At 39.0% G+C, this 11,681-nt stretch overlaps 1 protein-coding gene across 6 annotated transcripts in view; it reads left to right on the top strand.

Annotated features, from left to right (window-relative positions):
* STK32A (serine/threonine kinase 32A) overlaps positions 1 to 11,681 on the top strand; it is a 200,057-nt gene that overhangs the window by 6,420 nt on the left and 181,956 nt on the right. For all 6 annotated transcript variants that reach the window (XM_045284913.1, XM_045284916.1, XM_045284915.1 and 3 more), the window contains exon 2: positions 2,499 to 2,645. In XM_045284913.1, the coding sequence (XP_045140848.1) occupies positions 2,594 to 2,645 (52 nt within the window). In that variant the 5' untranslated portion in view covers positions 2,499 to 2,593. The remainder of the gene's footprint in view (positions 1 to 2,498; positions 2,646 to 11,681) is intronic.

Here is an 11,681-nt window from a genome sequence, read left to right as displayed (position 1 = left end):
GGTAAGGATAAGATCACATTAGCATAAAGGCAAAAATACAAATAATAATCTGTGAGCAGGAGAAGAGCCCCATCAGCATTCAAGAAGCCAGGGAAGAAGTTTTTGTCATGGAAACTCTGTGGGTCTCCACCCATTGGGGGTTCAAATGACCATTTCACAGGGGTCACCTGATTCATCACAGTAGCAAAGTGACAGTTATGAAAGCAATTTTATGGTTGGGGGGGTCACCACAACATGAGGAACTGTATTAAAGGGTCACGGTATTAGGAAGGTTGAGAAACACTGTTCTAAGAGATACTTGCCCCCAAATTCAGGACGTGTCTATGGGGAGGTCAAATGGCCAAGTATCAAGTTCTATTCAGTCTCTAATCAAGGTTACAAAGGTCTCTGCCAGCTAGGAGGGCTGTTTGGGACTCTTGCCTTTGACTGTAACAGATCTGCCAGCGCCTCCATCTAACTATCCATGTTGCAGATGGGTCTGAGCCTCCCACGGTCCTCCATAGCCTTCTACAAATTGGGTGTTCATAATTTTAGCTCTGATACTTTTCTCTTCACCATATTTGAATTTTGTAATTGTCATCATTGGACCACACTTGTGCTTCTTCTGTGTGGATTTAGTTGCTTCCTCACTTAGAAGGCTGCCTGTTTGCATACAAGCCCTCAAGACCCCAGTAATTATTTTGATTGATAGCCAGGCACCATCTACTTTCTTCACCATGCTTTGCTGTAGCACCCTTATCTTCCGTGATCATTTCATGGAGGTGAGCATTGAGCAGAGCCGTGATGTTCTTAAGTTGGAACTAGGATTTAGTGCGAGCCCAGAACTCCATCCTGGATCTATGCATTTTTTTATTATTAATTTGCTGTAGCGTGGGCTTTAATACATGTCATATCACTCTATAGTTCAACCATATCAAACATAATTGTACCATTACTTAGATAATCAGTCTCTGAACATGTTTTTCCTTCCTAGGCTTTCCTTCTTATCTTCTTTTGATAGTTCTTGCATGGTTCAATTTTATACCCATTGACTCCTTCAGTATTTCAACTTAAGGGCTTCATTTTTTCTTTAGTTCATTCAGCTTAATAAATTCTGAGTGAATTCTTCCCTTTTGATTTTCTAACCCCACGTATTACACATTTAATTAAACCATTTTACCTTCTCCAGCTGCCTTTTGAAAGTTCTATTCATCTCTTTTACATCATTTCTTTCATTCTTGTTGGCCATTCTAAGGTCAAGAGCAATTTTCAGTCTTTTCTTTCTTCCTTCTGTGGATGACCTTTGATTTTCTTGTATGATGTCCTTGGCATCATCTCATAACTTGTGTGGCTTTTAGTCATTTGTGTTCAGTGTGTCAATTCTGTTGTTGAGATGCTGTTGAAAAATGTGCTTCCAAGGAATAGATCTTCAGTCTTTTGAAATTATTTGTTGTTGTTTCTGTAACTGTCAAGTCCATTCCTGCCCATAACCACCCCATGTTCAATGGAATGGAAGCACTTCTTGGTCTTGCACCATCCTCTCAGTGGTTAGCTTTGATCCTGTTGTTGTACCACTGTGTCAATCCATCTCCTTGAAGGTCTTTCTCTGTTTTTGCTAATGTTCCACTTTACCAAGTCTGATGTCCTTTTCCAAGGGCTGATCCCTTCTGATAACATGCCCAATGTACATGAGGGGAAATCTCCCCATCCTACATACTATTTCCCTCATTTTAGAGTTGAGAGGCTAAGTCACTGACCTTGCAAATATGTCATTAATATCAATTTTAGACATACTGGCTCCTTTACCAATTTTAGGAAATTAAATTCTTTACTGTTGTGTTTCATAAATAAAAATAGAAAATAGATACACACCAAAATTTTTTCAAAGATTTTTAGCTCCTATATACATCATTTAATTGAAACTTCATTGTGGCCAATAAGGCTATGAAAATACTTTGCATATTTTGTATTAAATGACATTTAGCTACCTTTTAAATAAGTATAATTAGCCCTCAAAAGAGAAAGAATAAAGTGAACTACATCAAGAGGAATTCTATGACTTGCTGATGTCCAAACTCAGACCTTAGTCATTTTGCATTCCAGTGCCTTCTTGCAAAGGGGGACAGAGATAGGAAATACATTTTATAATTAAGTGGTTGGTTACATACCAGGAAAAAGTTGAACATTATCATGTTTTCTCAGACTACACAGATGTACAATGTTACTTTAATTTTATAGCTATTAAAATACTGTTAACCATATTTTCAACTTTCCTTCAGACCAAAGAAATATTTTGCTTTCCCCATACTTTATAAGCCCATGTCTTCAGTTGATAAAGCCATGTAGTGGATTTTCTCATTATTTGAGGTTCTGTTTATTTCTGAAATTAAACTTTTTTAAGCACAAAAAATTCCATGAGAGTAGCACATATTAGTTTACAATTTTGGTCACAGTCTATACTCAAGATGTTTAGGGTACACCATGATATATGTATATGTTGTTTTGTTTTTTTCTCCTAGATATCTAGCTTATGCACTGGGATCTCTTTTGAAAGATAATGAGTGTTCCTGTCAGAATGATGTAACGGGAGGTCCAAGTCTGGGGAGACTCGACCATGGGAGCCAGCACTTCCAGCAAAACGCCAGTGTTCGATGAAAATGAGGATGGTAAGAATTGGTTAACGGTTGTGTCTGAAAAACAGAATTTTGCAAATTCAAATATAAGCTGCTTCTTGTTCCATTGGTTGATTCCAAGCACAGTATCTAGGGTCTTCAAGGGACAGGGCAGAGCTTCAAGAGAAGTCCAAAGAAGGTGAGTGCTAGTAGTTGGGTGTTACCTCCCGTTTCTGGAGAACCTTGGGTAGTTTTCACACTCATGACTGATACCAATGTCCTCCTGTTTCAAAAGGGAGCTCTTGTGCGCATGGTGGCCAGAAATTTTCAAAAGCAAACAATTTGTCCTTTCTGCCGCTATCTGGACAATTGAAGCTACTCTGGTGCTAAATGGTAACACTAAATTTATTGTAACCTTCAAATTGCAATAAAATGATAATGTTCAAAGGAAAAGAGTGGGTGCTTCTGAATTTCCAATTGCCACACTCTATGGGTCACAAAACATTCTACTATGTCATTCGTGGGTCCAGGACTCGGGAGAAAAGGGAGACTCACAGGGCAAGGCTCAGCAAGAACACAAGTGAAGATCCAATGCTGGATGCTCTCTTCATTCCACACGCTGTCGGCAGGTAGGTGCCTGCCCACGCCATGCGTTCTTCTTTTAGTGGGAGTGTGCGACAAGTCTTGTCTGTGGACAAAGTGCCCGCTATTGAAGGCTGTCTGGGAGAAGGTAGAAGTGGGATGCTAGCGAGTAAGTTGCGCAGGCCTCCCAGAAAGAGCTTGCAGAATCCCATCTAGATGGTTCTGCTAACTGGACCACAAAGGGAAAAGAATGATGAAATGAAAATCAGGTGAGCTAAGCAAGAGTTCTCACTGCTGACTGCCTGTGTGGAGTGAGAAAATTAAGTTTTTAATCTACCTTCAATTTCCTCATTAATACCAGGAAAGGAGAAAATAACCTGGAAGTTTTCTCTCGACTCAAAATGAGCTGCTAGAATCACTTTACAAAATATGAATTTGTTTCTAAATCATCAAATTTAGAATATGACTTGGTCGCTGGAAGAGAAACTACAAACGCCTTGAAACAAAATGGCCATGTTTTTCTTTCTCACGTGACAATCTAGGCATAAGTGATCCAGGTGATAAAGGTGGCAACAAGGGACGAGGGACTTTGGCTCAGGCTAGCTTGCGTCTTTGCTTTATCTTCATTTCTAGCGTTGGTCCTCATCCTCCTGGCATGGCTGGCGCCCTCTCCGTGAGAAAGGGGGAGAGACGTAGAGGAGTTGCACCACTCCATTGAAGAACCTCACCTGGTTGTTGCTTATCAGTTCCTTCACTTCACACAGCAGAGGCTCTGTGATTTTGTTGGTTATCGTGTGCACTTGTGCTCCGTTCAAAACTGAGTTTTGCATTATTATAAAAGAAGGGGAGACTTTTCAGTGTGTCATGGTTGTGGGGGGCGGACAATACGAACCCTGAGACAGGTTTGGAATCTCTGCAATGTGGAGACACTTTAAAAAATGAAATACAAGTATTTGACTAATCCAGGAAGATGCCTTGTTCTCAACGATTCACAGCCCTGCTCTCCAATAGTCACAATCAATTCAGAGGACCGGCCATGTAACTTATGCAAAGGAATCCTGAAACTACACCTACTCTTCACTTCCCAACTCTCTTCTTACCTGGCACCGTGCACTTACGCCAGTTGAGTGAATTAATGACCTCCAGCTCAGGGATGAGGGCTGAGGGGTGCAAGGTGAGACGACGCTGCCCAAGATGCCTAAGGCTATGCTTCCACTTGGCTGCGTCATAATTCTTAGTTGTTGGCAGTTATGTGATGACCTAAACTGGTAGTTACCTAATAATTTTAGTCATCCTCCCATTTTAAAAAATGCCTATTTTCTTATAAGCCACTGATCACTGGAACTTAGTCATGTGGACAAGGGAGGAATGGGTACATATACTTGGGAAATGGTCTTAAGAAAGCTATTTATTTCCATTGCAATGTTTTGCTTTGAATTACTTTATCAAGTACTAACAGCAAGATTCTAGAGACCAATGGTGGTACTTGATTTTTTTCTTCTTTAATATGGAAAGTCAAATAGGTTTGCTTTTTCCTTTGTTTGGTTCATTTCATTTCCTAGGAATCCAGAGCTAATGTGCATAAAGGGAGACCGAGTGGTTTGAGGCTGGTGCTTAGAGGACAGAACAGGAAAGAGAGGCCAGCTTCGTGCTTATAATTTGCTAGAGGGTTATGCCTTCTAGGGTATTGATTCTGACTCAGGGAAGCACTTTGTATATCATGTAGAACTGTACGTCATACAAATTTCAAGATTGTAGCTGTATAGAAGGCTGTCTTCTGAGCCACCTCACTAGAGGTTCAATCCACCAAATTCCCAGCTTGTGGGCACATACTACCAATTTGCTTCACCTAGAAACCCCTTGTATGGAATTAAAAAGCTTTGTGATGAGAAGACACAGAAAAACCTCAAACAGCGTCGATTCAGCTAGTCTTCCTAAGGAAGCCACACATCCAAGGGATTATGACAAGCGGGAACCAAGGCATCCTTTTACAAGTACCTGCAGCAGACTCCAGAAAAACTAGATTAGGGGATTAAGCAGACAGACCACGCAGGTTTTTTCTGAACACCTCTATGTCTTCATCTTTTGCTAACCGTCTTCTCAGCCAAATGAGAGGAGCAAGAGTGACATCCAACGAGGGAGAATTCAGCAGAGCAAATTCTGGTCTGTCCCAGAGAGGGTGTTCTCTGAGTCCATTGACGCACAGTTTGCAAGGCAGCAGGAGGCAGACAGGCAAGCTCAGCCACCATGAGCCAGTCATTGTGTTAGCACCAGGACTAGTGGCAAACACTAGAACCCTTGCTTTACCCTTGTGGAGTTCACCTCCTAACGGCGTAAGGCACACAGTGAGCGTGACACAAATACATAAACCTGATCATTTCGGCTTGTGTTAATGTACCATCTAGGAAATGAATCTGATCTCGGGGAGAGTGATGATCAGGAGGTCTCTTTAGATGGAGTATGGGTTTCTTTTGGCTTTCTGAGCAAGAACTTGAACAGACCCTGGAGGAGACAGCTATGCCAAAGCATGAGAAGAAGGAAGGAAAACACAGGTCCACACAATGACAGAAGTCTGAACGGGATATTGCCTCTATCATAACATTATCTGATGAGTATAAGTTTGCAAAAGAACTGTATTTCCTGGCTATATTCTTTGATTGCAGGATCATTGAGTGTTTATTTATTTATTTATTTTGGAGGGGGGTGAATTTTGTGCCTGGATAAGACAAATCCCAGGTCACTGACACCAGCTATCTGGGGAATCAAAATCTACTTTTCTGAGATTTCTATTCTGATACTAGTTGCACATGTAGCTGGTCTTAACCAAGCCAATGCAGGTCACCCTCACAAGTTAAAGGGGACAGCCCCCGCAGACTTTCAAGTCTCCCCAAGACCTCAGATGCCAACTCAAGCCTGGTCTCCCCAAGACACCATCACATCTGACCTGCTGGCTACCAATTTGGTTTTTCTGGCTGCCCATTGACAATGCCAGCTGCAAGCTCAGGGGTTCCTCAGGGGCCCTCTCGTTTCTGACCGGCTGGGTTCCATTGAATTTAAGTACACAGAGCTTTAAGAAAATGCGACACAGCTGATGATTCAAGCTTTATTATAGCAGAAAGGATACAAATGAAGAGACTTACATGGTGAAGTCTAGGAGGGTTTCCAATGCTGCATTTCCATATCTGAAATAGGGATATGGCATCCGCTTAAAGGCAGCAATGTCTTTTGCCAAACAGGAAGCCTGTGGAGCATCCATGGCTAAAGAGTTTACTCAGGGATTGCATCATGTAATTCAAACTCCATCTCTTGTCTCCTGAGTGATGCTCATGGGTTGAGATACAAAGACTGTTACCTAGAAGGTTCTTTTTAGTCGGCCCGAAGAGCTCTCCCTTCTTCACTCTAATTTTCCCTTCCCTGGAATAATCTATGTGTTTCGGTGTGGTCTTGAACCCTTATCAAAGATACTTTAATCATGAGGATGGGGGTGGGAAGGAGTCGCACATTGTAGAGGTTTTCTTGCAGAAACCAAGGTCAAGGAACAAATTATTTGAGTAAAATTACATTCTTTACCCTACAGTATGCCATTCTATTGATGTAACTTTTTTAATTTAAAGTAATAATCCTATAACTTCTATCGTTTATTTGGCTCCTTGCACAGTTCTAAATTGAGCACAAGGCGATTTTTTATTTGATTGCTTTGAAGCTTCTTACCAAGGAAAAGGAATGATAAAACAAAGAATATGCATCCCTGTATCATTTTTACTGTTTTTTGTTTATAAATAATCAAATCGAGTCAAAGTCTAGAGCTCTAAAGTAAGCCAATTTAATTATTTCTAAAATATTGCTGAAAGAAATCCTATTGTGATAAAAAAGTACTTAATATTTCCTTCAAAGTTTTTAATACTCCAAATGTACTGATTTAAGAAGAAATGTGATTTAGTTTTCCCAAGCAATAATTCATGATTACTTTCTCATGGAAAAAATATTTTGATACACTTTGTAGGAAACTAAGGATAAGATAAGGCCGTAGGGGATGTGCTTTGATATGTACTCCTGATAGAACTCATCTTCACACCTTGTGTCTCATCTTCAATCAGTATCAGAGTAAGAACTATTACTTATACTGTTCATCTTTATTGGGGGGATATATGAGATTTGTGGTACTGTGAACAGAATAAAATATACTTTATCTTCTGAAATGAGCATAACTTTGTGTAACTTGAGTGAGTACCACTTCATCAATACCCTGGTCAATGCAACCTCCTGATGATTACATCGACGCAATTAGACTGAAAGAGTGACAAATTTCCGATGCTGCGGATTTTGCATAAACACAATCTAGGGAAAGTAGGGTATTGAGTACACAAGACACAACCTCATCTGGTTTCGCTTCCATCTTCCCTAGAATGATTATATTTTCATTTTAGGCAAGACCAAGAATGTTTGGACTGAAAATCAATGAACTTTAGTATTTATGATATAAACCCAAAGCTAATTATTATAATAATCTCATTTGTGCAGCAGAGTAGAAATAATCACACATATGCAATATATACATATTCTAAGAAATGACACACAAAGGAATTTTGCATGTTCTGAAAGAAAAGAAATACAAATTACATTTGTTTAAATGCTCATAACCATGTTAGAATTGAAATCTGTCATATGAACTCCCTTACATTTTTGTTCTTTAGTCTAATTTTTTTGCCTGTTTTATTAAAGCAAACTGATATGTTAAAAGTAGAAAAAATGAGGATTTCAGGTAAGTTAGGAAAATAAATTCTCTACTGAATAAGAGAAAGTGGCCTTATTTGCCGTTCGGCATCTAGGTAACCAAAGAGGATCTTGCAATCATCCATCTCCCCAAGTCTTTCTACACATACAGAAAGAGCCTATTAAAAAAAATAGAACACTGCCATGTGGTCAATTCTGTCTCCTAGCCATTCTATCAGACAGGGTAGAGCTACCCCATAGGGCTTCCCACAGTACAAACCTTTACAGATGCCGACTGCGTCATCTTTGCCCCAAAGACTGTTGGTGGGTTTGAACAGTCAACCTTTCTCTTCACAGTCCAAAAGAGACATAACCTTCTTTTGGAGTACTGTGGCTAGGAAAGTGGGTTGAAGTCATACAAAAAGGCTCTTCAAAGAGTTCATCTGTGCTTTTAGTTTCCAGTCAGGATTCTGAAATGATTGTGCTTCTTTGAGACGTACTGAAAACTCCACGCTCTCCTTTCATTTGCCACGATTTGTCTCCTAGGATATGTGATAGTTTCTAGCTCTCCTTCATCCTTTTCAGTGACAAAGGCATTGCGGCCCTGCAGAATGCTGGTCCAAGAAAATTGGCCACATATTTTCAGTTCAAAAGAAATAGATTGCTTCATTGATTCCAGCAATGAAGGACTTTGAAAATCACCGTTGTTATTTTACTATTGATGCATTCTTCACATTTTTTTTTACTGACAGGATATATATCTGAGACCTTTGTTCTTAAATCGAATAAGATTGCCTTCCTTTTATTATTGTTTTGCATTTGGATGATTAAAAAGGGAAATGAAACATTCTCTAGCTAAAACTGGCTTCTTCAACAATCAAGTCACCTTGGACAATCTCAGAGTCAATACGGCATTTGTCAAAATGCCCCGTCCAACAGCATACAGCCAGGAACAAAGGGACAGAACGAGAAAGGAGAGCAAACAGGTATGCCAAAAAAAATTTAATTAAATTCAGCTAGTACGTCCAATGTATGCGCTCCCTGAACAGTACATTATGAGTTCTTGTTGAGGACAATGAAGAATCACTATCCCACTAGCAAAGTAAAGACTGAAAACCCTGCAATATTCAAATCTCAGTATTCTGATGCTTTCTCTAACCTATTTCAAATTGAAATCATTTTTAGGGATGGGGATGGGTGGAAAACATTTTATTATCTTCTGAAACACACTGTGCTGTGGATCAGTTTGGAAAGCCAAATGTCATGGTTATATATCTATAGACATCCCTATTTTATTAGAAACTTTGCTTCTCATTGAATTTTTCAAAGTTTAATAGCAACACATGACTATACGTGAAATTTCTATGGCTGAAGAAAGGCTATGTTCCTCTGTTAGGTTTTCTTACTATAAATTCTTCATATAACACAATCCACATATTGTCAGGCTAATGTGTAAAACACAGGCAACCAGTTTAATTCTGAGATATTGGGTCTTTCATATTTCTCAAACCAAATTTGTAGTTTCTGCTAATACCATTTAATCCAAATAAGAGTTCTATTTGGAGATAATTCATTATTTAATAATAAACAATTATTATAAATTTTATAAATGATTATAAACCATCTTAATCAGGAAGATTTTAGTTCAAACTTATAAACTCTGAGTAAGTAGTTGCTAATTATTTAATATGCAGGCTATGTGATTCACAGCTGTAAGCATTTTTCATTTTTCTCTGGAAGGTAGGTAGATTGAAAAGGTAAATGTCTGTAAACCAAACTCAATATTCAAATAGTATGACTGATACTCTAATGCTGCCTTCTTCAATGAGAATAGGAGGCAAGGTATTGAGGGGAGCAGATAGCTTCTACTATACAATTTCATCAGTTCAACCTTGATCAGTATGTGACTCTTGTTGTAATCGATTGAACTGTGCAGAAAAGTGCCAATTTTTTTACACTAGCAACATTGTTTCTTCTCATTTTTAAATGCAGAGAACATATCTTTATATCTTTATATATAACATTTAATCTTAATAAAGCAGAAAATGACCTCAAATATCCTTAGTAGAATATAACATTTGACAACTTGAGCCAGTCAGTATTTCTGAACATGTTCTTCGATTTTGCCTGGTTTTACATAAGCTGATTTAAACTAAGGCTTGAAAAGAAGTGGAGAATTTGGAGGACACAGAGGGGTGGAGGTGGAATATATATGAAGACAAGTAAAAAAGGATTGCTATAAGGATTCCAGTTTGTACATGCATAGGTTTATTCCAAACAAAATATGTTTAAACATGTTCTCACAATAATTGGATAGCTGTAGACAAATTTTCTCAGTAACACAATTGTCTTCGTCTATGTAGGGAACCTTAAAAAATTGTGACTTCTGAGGGAATCTTTTGGGCTAATTAAATTCAATGCAGAGAGGTCACCTCAAAAGGCTATAGTAACTGTTTTTTTGTTGTTGTTGTTTTGGTTCCCAATGAATAATATCTTGATAGATTTTTCTCAGAGAACATAAGATGAACATAGGCATCATTAGGAAGAATTTTTAAGAAAACTGAAAACTTCATTGGTGAGTGTGTTAGTCTGGATTGACTAAAGAAACAAATTCATAGACACTCATGTGTATAAGAAAGAGCATTATATACAAGAACAATTAAATATTGAGAAAACATCCCAGCCCAATCTAGATCAAGTCCCTAAGTGTGGTATTAGCCCATATGTCCGGTATGAACCTATAAATTCCTCTTAAGACTCATGAAACACATGCAATGATGCCAAATGCAGGAAGATCACAGGCCAGTGGGTGGGAGGTCTTGTGGATCCAGTGGCGTTATAAGCATCTCAGCACTGGCAGGGGTCTCCACATGGCTTCTCCACCTCAGAGCACTAGTGTAACTCCATGTGCCTTCTACATAGATGTCTTGCAGGGAGTGAGCCGAGAGAGATAGATGGAGAGAGAGAGAGAGACTCTCCTGCCTCGAAGGAGGAATACAGGAGTTCCTAGGAGAAGGCCATGCTCACAGAGGCTCATTGGCTATGACCTGATTGACAGGCTAGACTCCACCCATTCACTCTTAACCCTCTCAACTTGACAAAGGATTACATAACTACCACAGTGGAGAAAAAGTTGCAACCAGGAAAGTTCCACCAAGAACCTTTTTTTTGGTCACTAGAGTGTGCCTGCTTGTTAGAGGATAGCAAGGTCTGCCCCATGGAAAACCTCATCTATCCTACATCCCAAAGAGTTCCTGTTTTGACTTCTTTTTGTTCACCAAACCCAAAGAACATTGAAAAGAAACACATTTTGTGTCCCATAAGAATGCCCACACTGTGCTTTGACACTGTACAAATGGAAGCTTGCAGTCTTCTTCTGGGCGGGGTTAAGGAGATAAACACACCACCTTTAGAATGTGTACATGAAGATGGAGTCTACATCAAGAAAAATATGTTTTGATATTTTTGCTTTAATCACATTTCTATGGCTTAGTTAATATAGGACAGAAAATCACTGACTTAGTTGGTAAGATGAAACTGAATCATGAGCTGAATAAAGTGAGCAGTTTCCACTATGCTGCATAGGTAAACTGAGGTCTTATGTTGTATAAGTCTGCTATTCATTCTATTTAGCAGTGGAAATAGCCAGAGGGAGCCCTACATAATAATATACTGATATTTTTAACCCAGTCCTCAAGTTAAACATGCAACATGAGTAGACAGGAGACTGTTTAGAGCTGTGTTATGTTGTTAGTTAGTATGGGCTGCAAAAAAACAAAATGACACTCCATTCAA

Source organism: Echinops telfairi, unplaced genomic scaffold (genome assembly GCF_000313985.2).
Source record: "Echinops telfairi isolate 266 unplaced genomic scaffold, ASM31398v2 ScPeMD7_7469;HRSCAF=8507_0, whole genome shotgun sequence".
Lineage (NCBI taxonomy): Eukaryota > Metazoa > Chordata > Mammalia > Afrosoricida > Tenrecidae > Echinops > Echinops telfairi.
The sequence above is the reverse complement of the archived record's forward strand: the minus strand, read 5'-3'. Positions and strand labels throughout refer to the sequence as shown.